The 21,117-nt window shown below is 51.1% G+C and overlaps 2 protein-coding genes across 2 annotated transcripts; one reads left to right on the forward strand and one right to left on the reverse strand.

Moving 5' to 3' along the window:
* Positions 1-468: 468 nt before the first annotated feature.
* Positions 469-6,152, reverse strand: LOC118902430 (peptidoglycan recognition protein 3-like). Its single transcript, XM_036866781.1, is given in 5 exon segments — positions 469-671; positions 1,637-1,755; positions 3,733-3,934; positions 4,819-4,926; positions 6,104-6,152. Coding segments are annotated over 5 exon segments (681 nt in total).
* A 4,549-nt stretch (positions 6,153-10,701) lies between these two features.
* S100A9 (S100 calcium binding protein A9) lies at positions 10,702-13,632 on the forward strand. The gene is made up of 3 exons (XM_036835302.1): positions 10,702-10,854; positions 11,238-11,398; positions 13,259-13,632. The coding sequence occupies exons 2-3, from the start codon at positions 11,261-11,263 to the stop codon at positions 13,535-13,537; spliced, it is 417 nt and encodes a 138-aa protein (XP_036691197.1). The 5' UTR covers positions 10,702-10,854; positions 11,238-11,260; the 3' UTR covers positions 13,538-13,632.
* Positions 13,633-21,117: the final 7,485 nt, after the last annotated feature.

Raw genomic sequence — 21,117 nt, forward strand, 5'->3', positions numbered from 1 at the left:
CTGGTTGGAAGGGATTGCATTAAAAAGGCACAGTCTTTCAATGGCCTCCCATAAGGGTCTCACACTCTTGCTTTATCACTGTTGTTTTAAGTCTTCTTTTCAGAGTCTTCCCAACCAGTCGTGGAGAACACACCCATGGGAGATAACCAACCCTACTATGCTCTGAAGGATGCTCAGTCCAGGGACTTCCCTGGCAGTCCAGTGGTTAAGATTCCATGCTTCCACTATAGGGGGTGTGGGTTCAATCCCTGGTCAGGGAACTAAGATCCCCATGCCCTGTGGCATGGCCAAAAATATAAAAATAAAAAATGAAGGATGTTCAGTCCAGAATCTTGCACAAATAAAAATATGATGTCTTATGTAAAGCACCTGGCACAAAGGAAGAGCTCAGTAAATATTGGCTCCCTCCCCGAGCCTTCCTTCCTACAACCCTGAAGAAAAGGAGGGTCAAGTTTCCACCGATCCCACTTACTGATATCCGATGTCACAGAAGTTCAGTGTGTCCATGTGATAGGACTGTATATCTCGGACACAGATCAGGCAGTCCATGGATATGTTGCAGGTCGCCCCAACGGTGTGGATGATGATGACATATTTGGCTGGGAGGTTCATTGTAGGGCAGTGTGTCTGTCTGGCTTTCCAAGCTGACCTTGTGATGATATTGGAGCAAGCTGTGGTGAGGGGAAAAACCAAGGCGATGGGAATTCACCTGGGCCCACATGTACACAATCTCACAACTGCAGGCTGGTTACTCCTCAGTCTCCCTAACCTCTGACACCCACTGGCACATCCTAACATGTGGGATTCTGTGAGATTCTGGGAAGGTACCAATAGCAATTGTCTGGGCCAGGTGGCTGGAGCAAGGGGCAGAGGCAAATTCTGCCGATTCTGATAACAACTATGGAAACCAGCATGTGAACAGAAGAGAAAGGACTGTTGATCATACAGAGGCATCGCCATTTTATTCAAAAATAAAGTATACCTACATGCTTGAATATGCATTGCAACTAAATGCAGGTGTGTGTACTTATTAACAGGGCCAGTATGCAGAAATCAGCTGACTCTCTGAACTGATCACACGTATATGGAAATAATTTGAAATCTCTAAAGAACTCTACAAATGTTAGAGTTATCATTATTGAAGATAGCACCTGTCTGAAAGCAAGAGAAACTTCATTTAGAGATTTACAACTAAGAAAGCTTAATAAAAAGTATCCTTGAGGGCTTCCCTGGTGGCGCAGTGGTTGAGAGTCTGCCTGCCAATGCAGGGGACACGGGTTCGAGCCCTGGTCTGGGAAGATCCCACATGCCGCAGAACAGCTGGGCCGTTGAGCCACAATTACTGAGCCTGCGCGTCTGGAGCCTGTGCTCCGCGACAGGAGAGGCTGCAACAGTGAGAGGCCCGCGCACCGCGATGAAGAGTGGCCCCCGCTTGCCACAACTAGAGAAAGCCCTCGCACAGAAACGAAGACCCAACACAGCCAAAAATAAATAATAAATAATAAATAAATAAATTTTAAAAAAAAAAAGAGTACAATATGATGTAGGTTGAAAAGACAAGAGTGTTGAGACAATGGAGCAGAGGAAGAGAGTGTAGACAACTCCCTGGCAGAGGGACAGAGGGGATGACCATTACCTAGCTTATTGCCAAAGAAAGTGAGGCCCAAGGAGACGTTGTTGTAGCCCTGGGCGTGCATGCCTTGGATGTTCCAGCCAACACCTTTGTACACCCTGCCATTGTCCCCAGCCAGGAAGCTGCCAGGCAAGGAAACATGATTTAATGGCAAATTCCTGTAACAGGAAACTTCGCACCCATCCTCAGAAGGGAAAAGTGTTCTAGAGGCTCAAAAATACTATGCTTCAATGACATAACGGTGGGAGGGAGGGTGATAACGCGTTTTAGACTTCCAAGAGATGTGGGAATATATTTTAAATTTTGTTTTGACTTAGCTTACATGTGTTTCCCAGAACCTCACTTTAAAATACTCATTTGGTTCAAAGTGGAATTCACATGTATGACTCTCAAGAACCTGAGAACATTAGTTCGACATTTTTCAAGGGCATGAGAATTCATTCGTCATGTTTTTAAATTATAGGACCAAGCACTTGAACATTGAAAACAATCAACCTGAATTCAGGGATTCCTTTGTGTTTAACTTTTCTCAGTTTCTCTTAGGAATTCCTAAGCTCTTCTTTGTCACAGAAATTTGTTTAGGATGTTCCGTTTTCTCAGTTTATTTTTTGAAGCAATGTATCTGTTTTTTTTTGTTGTTTTACCTCCTCCTTTCTTTCTTCTTCCTCATTATAAATTTCTCGTCCTCCACTTTCCAGTTGCAGTCTTCAAACCTGATGTTTTCACAACTCTTGCCATATTCAGCTCTTAATAGGTCATGAATTTCCACAGCAAGCTGAGCACAGAAAGAACACTTCCCTGAAGTCACCGAAGACCCAGAATGGAGTAGGGCTGACCTCCCACCCTGTGCTGACATTGGTCTGAGGACCAGGTTGGGGCCTCAGGGTGTCCGCCATGTCCCTGGCTTTGCTGGAGTACTTTCAGCAGGCTGCTCTGTCCCTGCAGCCTTTGGTCAGTTCAATGTGAAAATAGCCCCTATGGCTACAGCAGCTGCAAGGTACAAACTGGAGACTGTTACACTGTCACTGCAAAAACCTGACTTCGAGATGCAGTGGCTGAAGTAGACAACACAGCAGTGACAATGGCGGGGCGGTGGGGGCACTAGTGGTAGGGACAGCAGCTGAGCTGTAGTGAACACAGCATCCACAGAGGGTGGACGGGAAGACCCCCCTGGCCCCCAGGGGCTCTGGTGGCTAAAACAGGGGCCTCAAGCTGCTTTTACTTATTTGCAGCTAAAAATAAATCAAGAAGAAAATGTGGGTAATCCTTTCTGAAGTGGATAATTCAGAAAGCATTTATGTTTGTCTTTAGAATTCAGGGGGGAGAGCACCATTCCCTCTCTCTCTCTGTCTTCTTCTACAAATACATACATATCCTGATTCTTGAGGGGAAAAGAGGAGGTTGTGGGCCTCCACTCCACAGATAATCCTCAGAGTGGGTACTCAATACACAACGGAAGCATCTCTTTGCCTCACACATTTGCTTTTAACACGGGGCCCTCCTCCTTGCATCCCCAGTGGGATATCTCCTATGGGATCCCAGTCGCACTATGAGGTGGCCCTTCAGGGTCCCTGGTACCTCTCGGGGTAACAGCCCTGTCTGTGTGCAGAAGTGGAACAAGGCAGGACTAGGAGGCAGTCTGGGAATAGTTCTGGGTCCATGCTCCCTCGCTGAGTGACTTTGAGCAAATTCTCTAACTTCTCCAGACCACAGCATCCTCACCTGTGACACAGGGGTGGTAATATTTCTCCTGCCCATTCCTCAGAGTGACTGGGAGAGCCTACTTGAGTAATACTTGCAAAGACCTTTGTAAACTGAAATATTCTTCGAGCTCCAAGGGGGCGACTGTACTTATTACAAGACCTCTCTTGCTTCTTTCCGGGAGCTCCCAGCGGCCAAGACCACATCGACATACATGGCTCAGAGCTGTCTTCCTCATGACCGCTGGGGGATTTTGGATTTTGTTTGTATTAGCATTTTTTAATTCATTAGAAAAGCAACATGAATGGGAAATTAAGAAAAACAGAGAAGGGGGAGCAGGAGGTCCCTTCAGAGGGATAACTCAAATGTGGGCTCCGGGGACCCCACCAGCCTTTTACATGTAGGCCACATCGCACCAGCCTTTGTTGTAGACCGAACGGGACTGCAGGCCCCGCAGTTTCCAGCTGCACACATTCTGCTACTGGCACTCTATCCCCGTAAGCTGGTCCATGATGACACAGGCCACAGGCCGGGTCAGCTGGGCCCTGCGGGTCAGGAATCTCGCCCCCCACTCCTTGCGGGAGACAACGGTGGACGCACCTGGTGGGGAGTTCGGGGGGGGGAACCACAGGCTGGCATGCTAAGGTCCTGCCCGTGCCTGCCGCAGGCTGTCCAGGCCACCCTGGGTCCTCTGTGATGGGAGAGGCCCCAGGAGGAGGCCTGCAACACCACAGTCACCCCTTCCCATCGCCATATCCCATTTAGGGTAAAACGAATCCCCATGCAGACTCCACACTCAGCCTGGGAAGTCAAGTGGCCTTGTTCTCCAAACACTTCCTCCTTGTACTTCCCTGGAGGACTTTGCCCATCCTCACCTCTTCTCTGCCTGCAGAAAGCAGTCCCAGCAGCACCCCCCACCCAACCCCGGGGTTCTGAGCCTACTTCTCGTGAAGCACGTCAGCATGGACGCCTCGGGATGCTTGGTGTCCACTGGCATTTGCCCCGGTGTCTGACTTGCCTTTCATCGGCTGTCCACTCAGAACATGACTCTCTGAGGAAAGCTCTGCCACTCTCCTCAAACCACTCTCCTCACCCTCCCCGGCAGAGCCCACAGGAAGCCCCATGAACACTGAGTATGGGTCTCCCTCCTTCACATGAAAATACACTGTGGGCAGGGCCGTGAGAGCCCCACACAGGACCCAGGACCTCCCCAGCTCTCCCTCACTATCCTTACTTGGGAGCTCCCAGGAACTCTCTGAGGGATGCAGTGTTTCCGCCCTGAGAGCTGGGAACTGGGACCCTTGTCTTTTCTCCCTGGGTTTTCTCTCTTTTCTGGAACCCACCTTTGCCTAAGGACTCAGGACAATTCAGGGGAATAGTTGGGGTTCCACCCCACCCCACCCACCCAGCCCAGCCATAGTGACGTCCTGAGAAATACTTCTGGCCCCCTAAGAAGCCCCCCGGCCACCCCCAAACGGCCTCACCACTGCGACCCTTGAGAATGAGCTGTGAGATGCCAGCAAACAGGTCCAGAAGCTCCTCTGACAGCCCTGTGGCTTGGGTTTCATGCCAAGACAACTGTGGGGAATCCCCTGGGAAGGAACACTGCACTTGGTGCTGGTCCTTGGAGAACACCTGGACCAGCTCTCAGGCAGAGGCTCCACATCCCCCCTGCCCCCCCAACCAACAGCCTCTCGGCCTCCCCAAGTCACCTGACTTCCTCTAGGAAACAAGGAAGAGGAAAACCACGGATGCATCTGGCCTCACTCCGCCTCTGCCTCTCACATCTGCCCCAATGAGGCCTTCACTCTCCCCATCCTCCCCAAGCCTCCCTCCATTTCAGACTCAGTGCAGTCTCTCCTGCCTCCTCATCTGGGCAGCTCTGCCTTTCCCAGTTCACTCGTATACATATTAATAGATCAGAGTGTCATGTACCAAGATGGCCATCATCACGTTAACACGTATTCATATATTAAGCACCTAGTGATCCAGACAAGGTTCTTGAAATACAGAAATTTACAGATCGTTGTGACTGCCCTCACAAACTAGATTTTTTTAGATAGGATTAATGGAGGATTAATCATCACAAACATGCCGCATCCCCCTCTGCCTATTCGGTACCAGAGGTCATGGGAAGCAATAGCCACTAGAACCAGCAGTGTCACCCACATCACCTCCCACAGGCTGGCTCTGTAATGTACAAAGCATTTTCAAGGGCACTATCAGCTTTGTGGCTTAAAACAATTTTGTGAGATAAGCAAAGCAAATTAACTACTTCCTCTATACTGATGAGAAACTGAGGCTCAGAGAGGTTACTTGTCTAAGACGATGTGGGTTTTAAGCTGCGGACTTGCATTCCAACCCAGGCTGTCTGACCCCAGAGCTGTGTCGATAACCACTAGGCTCTGCAGCCACCCCAAAATTGTCAGATGACCTTGGGCAAGTCACTGCCACAATGTGGCCTGTTTCTCTGTCTTTAAGATGAGTTTGTTAAGGGTCTCCACCATGGTTCTGAGATTCTGTCCTTCTGTGAAATCATCGGGAACAAATACTTGACCATGACACTGAAGCCAAGGTGTGCTGGGCAGGCTGGAGGGGCTGCTAAGGATGGGAGCCCATCTCAGCAGGGCGTGGGGGCACCTGAGCCAGGCTCTGAAGGGGAACATAGCTAGTGGGGAGGAGTGAGGACACTGGAGAGGATGATTTCCAAATGAAACCAGGCTGGGGCTGATGGCAAAAGCACTTGTGACCCAGTGAAAGAAAACTCACCCCAGGCCCCGAGATCCAGAGCAGAGATGACAAGAAGCCACAGCAGCATCCTCGTGTGGAAGTAGGTCACTAACAGGGAGAGTATAGACCACAGCCCTGGGAGAGACACCGACAGTTCGCCCGACCATCCTCACCCTTCAAACAGGGCTCCCACCCCATTGCACGGCCCCCGTGTGCCTCCCCGCCAAACCTGTGCACCTCCTGGGACCAGCACCTGACGAGGCTTCTCAGGGTCCCCAGCACAGGGTTGACCCTCGGCAGGTGCTCAGTAAAGGTGAGGGTGCTAACACCTGTCTAGCCACCACCCTCACCAGCCTCCTATTACCCTGAGAGCTCTTGGTCCCTCCTAGGAGCCCGGTGCCTCATCTAAGGCCTTCCACCATAGATAATAACAATTTCTAAAATCCCTGAGTAGCTATTATGAATAAACCATGTGTAGATATTTTTACATCTAGTGCTGCAATTTTATATTTAATCCTTATAAAATTCCCATTAGATATTTGTAACCCCATTTTTATAGGTGAGAACACTGAGGCTCACCTACCTTCTTCTTGAGTGAGAAGAGTAATAAAGAATAGCAGCTACCATTTACTGTCACATCCTATATTCCAAGTATTTGCTGAGGACTTCATAGTTATTCCATTAAGTATCTTCACAATGACCTATGAGACCTGTACTTATCATCAGGAAACTGGACTTCAGAGAGTTTAAGTCACTTGCCCAAAGTTACCCAATTAGAAGGGGCAGATCTGTCTGACTCCAGAGACTCTGCCTGGAACTTCTCCACAATCAGCTTGAGTTTCTGATGGTGGAGATTCTCAACGAGGATCCAAGAGGTTAAACTCCGGGATTACTGTGGTCCTCTCCAGCTGCAGGAATATTTTCTGCTGTGTCAGACAGAAATGAGTTGTTTACTTGGGCTCAATCCAAATGAAATATCAGTTCCCTGAGATGTCAACCGAAACATCAACTTTTCTCCCAATTATCCTACTGAGAAACTATAGAGAGAGGTTTGAGATAAAATGGGGTAGATCACTGACCTCCAGAGATTTTATATTATAATCTATAGTTCCCAGATGGAAAATGTGTAGAACCCCAGTTTAAGACGAGCATATAGGAGCTTCCTGGATCAGGACAAGAAATCGCTTGGCCGTTAACACCCAGGAATCCAGTCATTTGAGAAAACTGTGTCCTGTTGACAAACCAGCCCTCCACAGAGGAAGGCAGGCACCTGATGAACGTGTGGGAAAGTGTTGAGCCTCTCTCATTGGCCAAATGAGAGGCAAGGATGAACTTGCCCAAGTTGGAAGCCCTGTAGGCTGGCCTCCCAGGAAAGAAGCTGGCCTCTTGCAAAGCTACCTAGAAACCAGCGATCAATTCTGGTCAACAGGAGGTTTATACCCTGGTCGCTTGACCATGGTGCTTCCCCAACCATGAATGATAACGAGGTGAGTGCTGTCCCAAGCTTGTCACATCATAAGCTGAAATTGCAAGGCTTGAGCCCAACCCCTCATCTTGCTAGGGCAGGGACGGGTGGGGTCTCCCACCCCCACCTCCAGCTGCATACACTGAGCTGGCAGGACAGGCTGCAGCCACAGTTCGGCCACCGTGGCTCACGTTGCTATGCATCCTCTGTACTTAAAATGAAGATGAAATATTAGGACACGAGACAAGTGAGATATAATAGATAGGGATTCCAGGTTAGACAGAAAGGTAAGAAATTGGGTAGAGGTAACCCCAGGACCCAGAGCCTAGGCAAGAAAGATCCAGGTGTGGTAGAACCAAACTCATTTAGAGCAATTTAGGATAGAGAAAGTTTTCTTACTTGCAGGAAGAATTCAAGAGTGGAGATCAGGGAAACTTTCTCCACTGTGTTAACTTTGTAACCTGATAGAGTCCAGTCCCTCCAATAGGAGAGGGCTTCTCAAGAAGACACACACACACACACACACACACACACACACACACACACACACACACACTCAGAAATACCTGTGGGTCCCTCGCTGTCCCAGCCCCACAGGTCAGGCTGCAGCTGGCTCACCCCTCATTGGCTGGCAGTGCCTTCCTTTCAGGCTTGGGCTCTGGCCCTGCCCTCCTTCTCCAGCTGCTGCCTCCTCGGCCTTCTCTCTCCCTGGCACTAGAGGGCACTCCCTCCCCAGGAATGGAGACTGGGCCCTGGCTTTCCAGAGAGAAGAGGAAGGCCGGGAGCCCTAACAAAAGGGGGAGAAGAGGAGGAGGGCGGAGCTCTGAGGCTCTGAGCAGCTCTGTCCACCATCCACAGTACCGAGAGGGACTCGACGAGACCAGACAGGTGCTGACAGCAGGGGATCCGCCCTGTGAAGAAGCCCGGGTACTTTCTCCCTGGGAAAGGGCGTGGCTGCCCAAGTCTCCCTGAGCTCCTTCCTCATCCCCAGTCCCCAGGAAACCTGGCAAACCCGGGGGTTGTGCCTGTGGGACCTGAGGGTCACATCCTGACCTCTGGGAACGTCCTGCCCATGAGGACAGATCTGCTCCAGGAGTTTGAAGGCTGTGGTTGGTGGTCGCTCACCAACAGCCCCCCACCCCACTCCTTTCCACCAGCAGGGGCAGGATGGGGGCAGAGAAGTAGAAAAGTACATCCCAGGAGGCCGCACACACTGTGTCCTCATCACTAGAACTTACTCCCACCCTGTGGCCAGGGAGCCCATTCACTCACCACCCCTACCTCAGCAGCAAACTGTCACCCACCCAGGAAGCCTGCCACAAGCTGAGGGTCTTCAGCCCCTCACCCACTCTCAGCTCATCCCCAAACATGCTCCACAGTCTGCAGCTCTGGTCTCCAGAGCCCTTGAATCTTCACTGAGGAAACTCCACATGACCCTTCGCACAAGTGCAATAGCACAATGTGTCTCCACAGGGACCTGCAGGGGCTCCCACCTCCCAGTGGGTGGGGCAGCCTCCTGAGACCCTAAACGGACCCTTCTGAGGGAACACCCCCAAATCTGGACGGGTTGCCCTTAGTGGAGCTGCAGAGTCACCCTGAGGCCCGGGGTCCACAGAAAAGCTCCCTCAAAGGGCTGCACTGGTTCCACCTGCTGTTCTCACCTGTTGACCCACCCAGGCCCAGGGCTGAGTCTCCCCAAGGAGAAGACTCCACTTCCCACCACCCCTCCTTCCAACCTCTGGCCTTGGTTGGCACTGAGGGGGGCTGGGTGGGGTCTGGGCACCTATTGATCAAGCCAGGAATAGCCTGCCAGGGTCGGGACCTCCACGGTTCAGCCCTGGTCTGAACCCAGGCCTGGGTTAGCCTGGGACCTTGGGGCCCGCCATGACCTTCTGACATGAGGGAACCCACTGCCAACACAGGATCCCCAAGTGTGGACTCCCTTCTATTTCAAAGCCCTGTCCAGCTGCTCACTCCCGCCAACCGCTCACCCTCTTCTCCCCCAACCCATTCACTTTCATCCTAATCAGCACTATATGGTCACAGTCAACATCTCCACAGAAAGTCACAGGACAACAAACAGACCATTGTGTATTTCACGCTCACTCGTTTCTTCATTTATTCGTGCACTCCTGCATTTATTAATTCAACATATTGCTCCATCCTGGGACTGTGGAGGTGAGTCAGGCCACATCCCTGGCTCGGGGAGCCTCAGGAGAGTGGAGGAGACAGACCTGAAAGTCAAGAACTTCGGGCAGAGCAGAGGTCATGCCCTTCAGCACACGCCGTGCTTCATTGTTAATGTTCTTACTTTCCTTTAAAATTAGTTGACGAATCTTATAAGCAGGAGTTTTCACATAAAATTTCAGATTCCCTGGACCTTCGGGAGGTCCATTAACACCTGATCCACTTTCCCACGTGGCCGCCTTCCCCTGAGGCTGAGTAACAGCTGCCCCTTCAAGTTAGGAATGCTCTCATTTGCCACAGTCCTCACCACTCCCTAGTGTCCCCAACCCTGAGGCCCCATGTCGGTTGTCACGAGTCACGCTACCGTTGGTGCTGTTGGTGTTCTCCAGCCCACACCGCTTCACCGCTTTACTCCAGGTCCCTAGTTCCCGCAAGCCTGTGTCTTGAGATCCTTGGTCCAGAGTGAAACATGCCCTGGTAGAGGCAGCAGAGGACGCTGTGGACACACACAGGAGAGGCGCCCCGGGCACCTGCTCGGATTACCTACAGCCACAGAGTGGAGGAGGGAGCCACGCACGACGACGGATGCCGGCTGCTGTCTGTGCTTCCTCCATCAGCCCAAACAATGGAGGGCAGGCCCCCCGCCCTCCTAAGAGCACTCATCACAGGGCCAGGCAGGGCCGTCCTTGTTGGGCTGCCCAACAAGGGGACACAGAGTGGGTGGGCCACCTCAGGGGTCCTCAGCCCGCCACCGGACACTGGCTACCGCAGGTGGGAAGGCACAACCTCAGCGGGGACAGGAGGACAGGGGGGGCCAGAGGAGAGGCAGCTTGCTGGCTTGCTCAAGGAGGGCAGGGCTGTGGGGTGGAGGGGAAGTGGACTAACCAACAAGCTTCCTCCCAGACCAGCTCCGGGCCAGGGCTGGGAATTCCACAAAAAAGGCAAAAAGGGCTTTGTGAACATTTCCTGTCCCAGCCCAGCCCCCTTCCTGGCAGTGACACAGCCCAGCTCAGCGTTACCACACTGCTTACCTGTGAAGCAATCTTCCCACGAGAAGGCTGAGTGTCTCAGCCAGAGGCCTATAAATACTGGGCCCGCATCTTTCTGTCAAACCCCTCTGTGTGACTCCTGGGCTTAGGTAAGTGAGCTGCCAGCTTCCCCGGGACCGGAGCCTGCCTGATGACTCTTTACCCCCCTCACCCATCTTCATTTCAAACCTCCTCCTGGAAGCCCTCCTTGATTGACTGCTCACTTTAAAGCCTCCTTCCCATTTTCTTAGGTCATGTTCTGCTGCAGCCTCCTGTCCTCAAAGACTCTCCTTTTTGGCACTCCCTAGATAGTCTGTAAACCATTCCTACCATGTGTGGGACAGGGTCATCTCCCAGTTCAGTTGCAGCCCCTGCTTTCTTTTTATTCTGTTTCCCCCTTCATTCCTGCATGCGGCCAGTAGGAGGTGTCAAGGAAGCTTGATGGTCTTTTCTTCTAAGCACCAGGACTCTTGCTTCTCTTTTGCTCAAACAGAGTGCAGGAAGATAACGGACACAATGTCGCAGCTGGAAAGCAGCATAGAAACCATCATCAATGTCTTCCACCAGTACTCTGTACGGCTGCAGCACCCGGACACCCTGAACCACAAAGAATTCAAACAGCTGGTGGAAAAAGAGCTGCCAAACTTTCTCAAGGTAGGGCTGGACTCCTGGCAGACCTGACCTGGACAGTCTGGGCTAAGGATGGAGAATAGGGGTGCAATCTGCAATGGTCAAGGAAAAAGTTCTTGGTCCTTCAACCTAGCCTCCAGAGGCAGTGGGCTCCGCGTTTGCAACAGGATTTGGACCCTGTCACTAGAGGTGGTCCATGTTAGGTGGCGCCAAGAGACTGAGTATGTGCAGTGTGCCAGGTCCCATCCTGGGCAGGGCGTGTAGTGGCCCACAGGGACCCACTGTCCTGACGGGAGAGACACGCAACAAACGTGTTGACCAATCAAGAGCACAGATACATCCACAGCCAATAAGTACCTGAAAGAAAATCAGAGAGAGCACTGTGGGTTATGTGGGCTGGGTGCAGGGAGAGGTGACTAGTTAAATGGACATGAAGGACCCCTCTAAGGAGGTGACCTTTGAGCTGAGACCTGAATTTTGGTGGGGGGAAGCAAGTGAGGACTACCCTTGGCAGGAAGCCAATGAGATTGTAAGCCTCAGATGGACTTGGAGTGGAAGACCCCAGAGGGCTTTTCTAATCCAAAGGCTCTCTGGTAGGAAACAAATGAACAGCATGTGGGAAAGGACCCAGCCCAGCACCAGTGTGTACAAAGCACTCAGTAACATGTTAGTTTATTTCCCTGATCTGAAAATGATTAGGCAGCTCTAAGAAAAGGAGGATTCTTTCCACAGGATCTTTTTGTTTGCTTTACAAATTTGGTGACTTTGGGGACACAGAGGACTGGACTAAGAAGGGTGGGACATCTAGGTCCCAGTCTCAGTTCCATTCCTGGAGCAGGATGTTCCGGGATAGGTGGCCAGCCCTGCCTGGAGCCCCTCCCCACCTTGGAAAGGTGGAGAATCACAGCAGTCGGAGGTACTGGGGTTGCTGACAGCTCCCCAAAGGTGCAGACCTCAGCAAGCAGGACGCTCGGTCAGGGTAGACAAGAGGGGATACAGTCAAGAGGTTGTGTGGGCAATGTTTTCCTTTGTGAGACCCCTATCCCACCCCATCCACCACGCCCCACATCCAGAGCAGATAGGCCAGGATGGGAAGCTGGGCCCCCGCCTACGGGCTGCTCAGGAGCGAGGGCTCTGCCAGGGTGATGGCAAAGGTGCAGAAAAGCAGATCACGTTGAAACGTTGCAGAGTGGGAAGGGCATGGGAGGTGAGCTGGGCACCTGCAGGTTCCCAGGAGGAGACTCAGCAGGGGTGCCCCAGCCAGTGGGAGGCGGGGCTGGAACCCAGTGGGGCCTGGATCCTTCACCTCCCCTCATGCCCCCCTTGCACACTTATCACACCACACTGCTCTCTGTCCCCATCTCGTTTCCCTCAGGTGCTTCCCCGCCATGCAGGCTGAAATGAGTGTCACTAAGTAGTAACCTGGAGAGGGAGGGGGGAGGCGAGAAGAGGAGGGCGTGACATGGATAGGAGTGGAGGGAACGGGACAAGACAGGGCTCTGAATCAGACTGGAATGTGCGTGTCCACCCTTCTGCTCCCAAGCCTTGTCAATCTGCACAAGCTAATTACCGTTTGTATGACTGTTTCCTCAAGTCTTCCTCAAGGAAGATTCCAAGTCTCCCTATCATTGTTATAAGGACCAAATGAGGAGACATCTCTGTACTTATGAACTGTGTGACCTCGGGCACGTCACTCGACCTCAGTTCCTCTCCTGTAAAATGGAGAGGATTGTGGTGGCCAGGAATCAGAAAGTGTCCAGCAGATGCTCAAACTGAGGCCCAGGAGCCTGGTGTCACTCTGCCTTTGCCATCAGGTCACTTGCTGTGCTCCCCGTCCTTAGCCCTGACCACACCCAGCCCTGACTGCCCTGTCTCTCCCACCAGTACAAGGATGACAAAGCCATAAACAAGATCATGGAGGACCTGGACACAGATGTAGACCAGCAGATGGACTTCGAGGAGTTCCTTGTGCTGGTGGCCAGGCTGACGGAAGCCTCCCACGAGGAGATGCACAACACGGCGCCCGATCATCCAGGCCACAGTCACGGGCCAGGCTTCAAAAGGGGTGGTTCAGGCCCATGCCCCGGCAAGGTTACCCAAAGCCCCTGCCATGGAGACCACAGCCACAGCCACAGCCATGGCAATCACGGCCACAGCCACTAATCAGGTCAGGCCACCGGCCCCTGTCCACCTAGGGCCACGGGGCTGCCTTAGCTGCAGGGCAGGGAGATGGGGGTGAAATAAAGTCTTCCTCCGAGCCAGTGTTCTGTGTGCTTCTTTCCCCACCCCCTTCCCAACCTGACCTTCCTGGAGGTCTGGGGGTTTGATAGCCCTGTGACTTAACTGGCCCTCAATGTCTGCATTCAGTAAGAACAAAACAAGAAGCAGCAAAAATGTGGGTCTCTTCTGGGTCCTTTGGGTTCACCTCCCTGACCATCTCCTCACCTCTGACTCTAGGCCCCCCTGCTTAGGTCCCCGTCACCCTGCCCCAGCTCAGGACCTCCCTGTCCAGACGGTCAAAGTGGTCCTTGTCACCATAAAAAGCAAAAAGGGGAGTTTCCCTTCCCCTCAACCTTCCAGCCACCCCCCAATCCTGCCCCTACCCCCTCTTCACCCAGTGCTCTCCACACGGCCATCTCTCTCCTACCAGAACTTTAGTCCTCTAGACAGAACGTGTCTGTGGAGGAACACTGGAGTCAAGGACAGATGGGGTGTGTTACCCACAAATGGAGTTCTGAATCCACAGGGGCATTGGGTGTCTCTCAGCAGACCTAGGATCCTCCATGGATATGGGGGCAGGTGAGCACACAGATGGGAAGCAGGGGTCTGGCCCCAGGTGGACAGGAGTGTGAGAAGGGCACCTGCCTGCCCTTTGGAAGAAACAAGATCCACCCCTGGCTCTGCAGCTACAGAGCCTAACCACTGAGGTGCGGAGGTTGGACACTGGGTCCAGAGAGCCTCTCAGGCCTGAGGATTCTGATCCTAAGCCTCGAGGGCAAGCTGACCTCCCTGAGATGGCCGGGGTTCCTCCAGGCCCCAGTGGGTAGATGAGACCTCAGGCCAGCAGAAGCCCTGGCTCCTCTGCAAACTCACGGCCAGCCTGGCTCCCAGCTTCCCCGCAGCTGCTGCCGCGGCTCCTCACCTCAGCAGCCTCCAGACCACTCACTTCAGAGACATCCAAGGGACTCCTGGCCTTAGAGCAACGCCATAAAGTCCCCCTACTGGGTCATTACCGGGCTGGGGTGGGCCTTCCAAACTCCAGAGCCCAAATCAGGGTCGTCTGCTCTGCCCTGTGCTTTCAGCAGAGAGAAAACTCTGATAGGATTAGGATTGCGGGTGCTGGGAAAAGACGAACAGCACCCATCCCCCAGGTTACAAGTGAAGAAAGCGAGGCATAGAGTCGAGAAGGGACCAGTTCAAGGTCACACAGTGGTGATTGGTGAAGATATTGCAGAGAGCCTTGAATCCATCTTCTCTGTAGCCTAGATCTCACAGCTCCTTCCCCAGCGCTGAGCATGAAGCCAGGAGCGGCAGTCAGATTCCAGCTGCCCCCATGCCACTTGGCTGTAGCCTGGCCCCTGGCCTGCCTGCTGTGGACCGTGTAGGCCCTGCTCTAAGAGCCTTTGCTGTGGCGACAGGGACTTCCGGGCTCCCACTTGAGGGTATGAGGGTGCTTCCAGGAACCACTCCAGGCTGTGAGCTTGGGGAGAAGGGTTCAGAAGCCCCCAGCCCCTGGGGGATCCCATAGGTGGGGAGACTCATCTCCTGACAGCCCTGTTAACCCACCCTCACGTCCCTGCTGTGCAGCTTGGTGCAGGAGAAAGAGAGCTGGCCCGGCAGTTGGGAGGCCTGGGTTCTACCAGGGGCCTGGCCAGGACTAGATACCTCAGATAGGGTAGGCTCCCCCCAACCCCTCTGCCCACCAGTGCTTATCACAATGTGCCGTAAATATGTCTATGACTCTGCTTCCTCCCTAGACTGTGAACTCCACGAGGTCAAGTCCATGGCATCTGTCTTTATTCTCTGCTTTATTCCGAGCACCTAGAGAGGTGGCTGATACACAGTAGGTTCTCAACAAATACTGACTGTTTAGATGTTCTAAAATTCCCCACATGCTCCACGCTCCCTTCTTGGGGGGAGATGTAGAGAAAGGAGGGAGAGGAGGTGGGATTAAAACCAGCAAAATGTCCCCACAACCAGTCGCCAAAGCTTCAATAAAAGGCCTCAATCACTGGAAAAAAAAACAAAAACAAAACCAGAAGGCTCTAACTATGGAAAACAGTATGGAGGTTCCTTAAAAAACTGAAAATAGAACTACCATATGACCCAGCAATCCCACTACTGGGCATCTACCTTGAGAAAACCATAATTCAAAAAGAGTCATGTACCACAATGTTCATTGCAGCTCTATTTACAATAGCCAGGACATGGAAGCAACCTAAATATCCATCTACAGATGAATGGATAAAGAAGATGTGGCACATATATACAATGGAATATACTCAGCCATAAAAAGAAATGAAATTGAGTTATTTGTAGTGAGGTGGATAGACCTAGAGTCTGTCATACACAGTGCAGTAAGTCAGAAAGAGAAAAATAAATACTGTATGCTAACACATATATATGGAATCTAAAAAAAAAAAAAAATGGTACTGATGAACCTAGTTGCAGGGCAGGAATAAAGAGGTAGACATAGAGAGTGGACTTGATGACATGGGGTGGGAGGGCGAAGCTGGGGCGAAGTGAGTAGCATCGACGTATGTATACTACTGAATGTATAATAGTTGGCTGGTGGGAAGCAGCAGCATAGCACAGGGAGGTCAGCTCGGTGCTTTGCAGTGACCTAGAGGGGTCGCATAGGGAGGATGGGAGGGAGGCTCAAGAGGGAGGGGATGTGGGGACATGTGTATGCATATGGCTGATTCGCTTTATTGTGCAACAGAAACTAACATGGTATTGTGAAGCAATTATACTCCAATAAAAATGTATTTTTAAAAATCCAGAAGGTTCTGGATATCATCATGGCATCTCAAACTGGAAGGTAAGGGCAGCAAGGGGATGGGACTCTGGAACCCCCTCTCCAGTTTTATTCAGTCTTACCAGTTCTGCCTTCATCTGCTGCACACTAGAAGCTTCCATTTGAATAAAGGGATTTGTCTTGAAAAAAGTTTGAACATTATTTGTTTAACCCAACCTGCCTCACCCTCACGCTTGAGTGATTCTCCCCAGTATCCCTGCCAAGCGGTTGGCACAGTTCTGCCTGAACTCCTCCAGGAAAGGGAGCATCCTCCTTTGGTGCTGACACTTAGAAAGTCCTTCATTACACGGAGCCAAAATCTGTCTCCTCGCGCCTGCCAAGCATTAACCCTGGTTTCCTCCCACACCCCTGGGGATGCAGAATAAATCTAACCTCCACGCATGCAGCTACCCATCCACTTCTTCAAAATCACATCCAGGCTTTCTCCAGCCTCTATACAGTTGTACCAGGAATGCTCTCCCCACCCTGAAATCTCTAGTGAGTCCCTTAGGGCCCATGAAGGCCTAGAATCTATGTCACCACCTTCAGGAAGATTCCCCTGACCACCCACCTTCCTCAAGCCCATGGTGGCTTCCTCCTCCAGGCCCGTAGAACTCTCTGGTACGTCTACCTTTGCACTTGCAATAGGGAACTGTAACCCCTTATCTGCAAGTCTGGCAGTGGCCCTGGAGGCAGGGACAATAGCTGATTTGTCCCATGTCCCCAGGTACCAACATGGAAAAAGCTCTCAGTGAGCATTACAAATGGGCAAGGGAAGGTAGGGTGGTCCTAGGACCCTGTGGAGCTGGAGGGTGAAGTTGGAGCTTGCATGAGGAGAGGGTAACGTGGGGACTGCTTTGGGCATGAAGGGTGTGCCCTTGGTCTGGCGATCTGGAGGCCAGGAGATGGTGGAGCAGCTGGGCATCAGGACGGCAGGGGACAGAGCTTCATTGATCCCAAGGGTTCCCCTTTTTGCCTATCTCTCTGCCAGCTTGGTCTGAGAGGAAGAGGCTTTTCTGGGCCCCGCGGGAAGGTCTACAGCGAATCACTTTCACAGCCCTGTAGGATTTTCCTAAAAGAGCTGATCGAGGTGACTTAGCCCTTCCATCCCAGTAGTCTCCTCCACCCCCAAAAAGACTGGTTCTACTGAGTAGAGAAGAGCTGGATTCTTCCCTCAGGTAAAGAATAAGAGTGTCAGGGTGAAGGTTAAGATTCCCACTCCAAGTGAAAATTGCTGACTACCTCTATGATTAATGAGTCCTTTCAAGAAACAAAAGCTTTCCAGACAGTATCAAACTCTTAGAGGAAAACATAGGCAGAACACTCTATGACATAAATCACAGCAAGATCCTTTTTGACCCAGCTCCTAGAGAAATGGAAATAAAAACAAAAATAAACAAATGGGACCTAATGAAACTTAAAATCTTTTGCACAGCAAAGGAAACCATAAACAAGACCAAAAGACAACCCTCAGAATGGGAGAAAATATTTGCAAATGAAGCAACTGACAAAGGATTAATCTCCAAAATTTATAAGCAGCTCGTGCAGCTCAATAACAAAAAAACAAACAACCCAATTCAAATATGGGCAGAAGACCTAAATAGACATTTCTCCAAAGAAGATATACAGATTGCCAACAAACACATGAAAGGATGCTCAACATCATTAATCATTAGAGAAATGCAAATCAGAACTTCAATGAGGTATCACCTCACACCAGTCAGAATGGCCATCATCAAAAAATCTACAAACAATAAATGCTGGAGAGGGTGTGGAGAAAAGGGAACACTCTTGCACTGTTGGTGGGAATGTAAATTGATACAGCCACTATGGAGAACAGTATGGAGGTTCCTTAAAAAACTGAAAATAGAACTACCATATGACCCAGCAATCCCACTACGGGACATACCCTGAGAAAACCATAATTCAAAAAGAGTCATGTACCAAAATGTTCATTGCAGCTCTATTTACAATAGCCAGGACATGGAAGCAACCAAAGTGTCCATCATCGGATGAATGGATAAAGATGTGGCACATATGTACAATGGAATATTACTCAGCCATAAAAAGAAACGAAATGGAGGTATTTGTAGTGAGGTGGATGGAGTTAGAGTCTGTCATACAGAGTGAAGTAAGTCAGAAAGAGAAAAACAAATACAGTATGCTAACACATATATATGGAATCTAAGGAAAAAAAAAAAAGGTCATGAAGAACCTAGTGGCAAGACGGGAATAAAGGCACAGATCTACTAGAGAATGGACTTGAGGATATGGGAAGGGGGAAGGGTAAGGTGGGACCAAGTGAGAGAGTGGCATGGACATATATACACTACCAAACGTAAAATAGATAGCTAGTGGGGAGCAACCACATAGCACAGGGAGATCAGCTCTGTGCTTTGTGACCACCTAGAGGGGTGGGATAGGGAGGGTGGGAGGGAGGGAGATGCAAGAGGGAAGAGATATGGGAACATATGTATATGGATAACTGATTCACTTTGTTATAAAGCAGAAACGAACACACCATCGTAAAGCAATTATACTCCAATAAAGATGTTAAAAAATAAATTAATTAAATTAAATTAAATTAAAAAAAAAAAGAAACAAAAGCTTTGGGGTTTCCCCAGCATAACAGTGATTAAAGAACAGAGAAAGCCTGTTGTCAGATGCCTGTCCCTCAGTTCCTATAAGAGGGAGTTGCCCTCCTTGGCAGTGGAAACTGAACTTCTGCGTACATTTCTGGGCATGTTGAGGAAGTACAGTGGCAGCTGCCCGACGCTGCCCAGAGGCTTAACAATGCTCAGAACATGTTCTGGAGGCTGGGTGGTGTGAAATGCTTCCAGAACTGGGCACAGAGATGAATTCTTATAGCATCCACTCATCTGTCTTCTCATTCACTCAGCAGACATTAACTGCAGACTTGCTGTATGTTGGGCTCTGTATAATGCTCTGAGGGGCCCCCATGATAAATATGGCTTCATTCTGTCATTAAGGAACTCCCAGGACTGCAGGGCAGACAGCACAGCTCCTCAAATGATTCCGATATAAAAACTCAAAGGCCAGAAAGGGATAAAGTTCTGTGGGGTTAGAGAGAGGAGGGCTGTCCTTCAGCTGGGCGGTCTCCCTGGAGGGGTGAGTTAAGTCTGGTGGCCACAGGCATCCCAGGATAAACGTGCAGATGCTTCAGAAGGAGGAGAGCACGTGTGCAAAGGCCTGGACGTGGTCAGATGTGGGGTTTGAGCAACAGTGAGGAGCCCTGGGGGTGGAAGAGGGGGAGGTGGGAGATGCAGAGGAGATGGGGACAGACAGTAGGCCACGGAGCTACAATTTCAGCCGAAGAACGGAGGGCAGAAGCAGTGGAGGTTTGAGGAGGGAAATGATATAATCATACTTGTATTTTAGAAAAGTCTGTCTGTGCTGTGTGGGATGATTTGGGGTGGGAATGAGACAGTTTAGGAGGCTGCTGCGATAGTCCAGGGGAGGCTAGGAGAGCCCGAGGTGGTGCTTCTCAGGGAAGATGATGCCTTCAGCCAGGGTCTCAAACTACCCAGGCCCCAAGTCAGCAAGGCAGGTGTGTCCCACAACCCCTAGAGGAAGAAGAGAATTGTGTGCTGTTTCCCAAGACCTTGCCGGAAAGCAATGCCTCAGCTTTCACCAGCCGGCTGAGGCAATCTTACACAAGCCTGACACAAGCCCTTCTGTGAAGTAAACTCCAGAATCCAACCTCAACACCTTGCCCCCTCCCAGCGATTGCTGAAAACATGTTTTAGAAAGTCCTGTGTCGTAGATTTTGACACTCCAATTACCAAAGTGACAACAGAACTGAAACAATTTGTTGCTCAAGTCCTGTTGCCTCTTGGGACTCAGGCCTGAAACAATTCCTCTACCCCAAGACCCAGGTCATACTCCTGGCCAAACTGGACCCCCAACCCCTGTCCTCAGAGGTCCCCACCGCACACACGAGACAGGGAAAGTGGACACCAGAGGATGGCTGGCCTCCTGTGAGCGTCCCAGGGTTTCCCTTTTCTCTGCGAACTCTCCCACTTTTGCCCATGTACCCAGAATTGTCACATGTATGGTGAGATTGTACAGTGAGGGGGGGACTGTTGCCAAGACCTGAGGCGAGGGGTGAAGAGGAGGGTGATCCCCGGACGGGTGCATCAAGGTGGCAGGATTCCGGCTTGGGGCACGGGGCAACCCAGCTCACTTCCATCCATCCCCCTCCTCTCTTCTCCCTCTACCTCTTGGTTTGTCCCTCTCTTTCTCTATCTTCCCTTCCTACATTCTCTCCCTGAGTCTCTCCCTCACTTGCTGCTTTCTGCCCTCCTGGTCTCAGGGCTGAGGTGCAGTCCCAAGGTGCTTGGGTGCTGCCAGGGAGGGGAATGCCTTTGAGATGTAACTCAGGGTCACATCTCACCAGGATGATGCCTCCAAAACAGAAGATGCTCAGCTTCCAAGATGCCCATTAACAATGGAAGGAGAAAATCACAAAGGGAAACAGTTGAAGGGCTTGAGAGTATTGAGCCTGGAAAAGAGAAGCGGGGGCGTGTCCTCTCCACAGCAAGGTCTCCAAAGCCCTCTGCGATGGGGCATATTTGCTGCCAGTTCCCCCCACCCTCCATCACAAGCATCTCACTTTTTAGCTGTTGGTCCCTTCAGTTAGCAAACAGTAACTCAATTCTACTAAACCAACATTCATCAGTTATTCATTCATTAAGGGACCCCTGTA

This window comes from Balaenoptera musculus, chromosome 1 (genome assembly GCF_009873245.2).
Source record: "Balaenoptera musculus isolate JJ_BM4_2016_0621 chromosome 1, mBalMus1.pri.v3, whole genome shotgun sequence".
Lineage (NCBI taxonomy): Eukaryota > Metazoa > Chordata > Mammalia > Artiodactyla > Balaenopteridae > Balaenoptera > Balaenoptera musculus.

What these genes read in the sequence shown, in the direction of transcription:
- S100A9 (XM_036835302.1), top strand. Translation starts at nt 11,261, where the DNA reads ATGTCGCAGCTGGAAAGCAGCATAGAAACCATCATCAATGTCTTCCAC. An exon ending in AGCTGCCAAACTTTCTCAAG is followed by an intron (nt 11,399 to 13,258) that starts GTAGGGCTGGAC and finishes CTCTCCCACCAG; the next exon opens with TACAAGGATGACAAAGCCAT.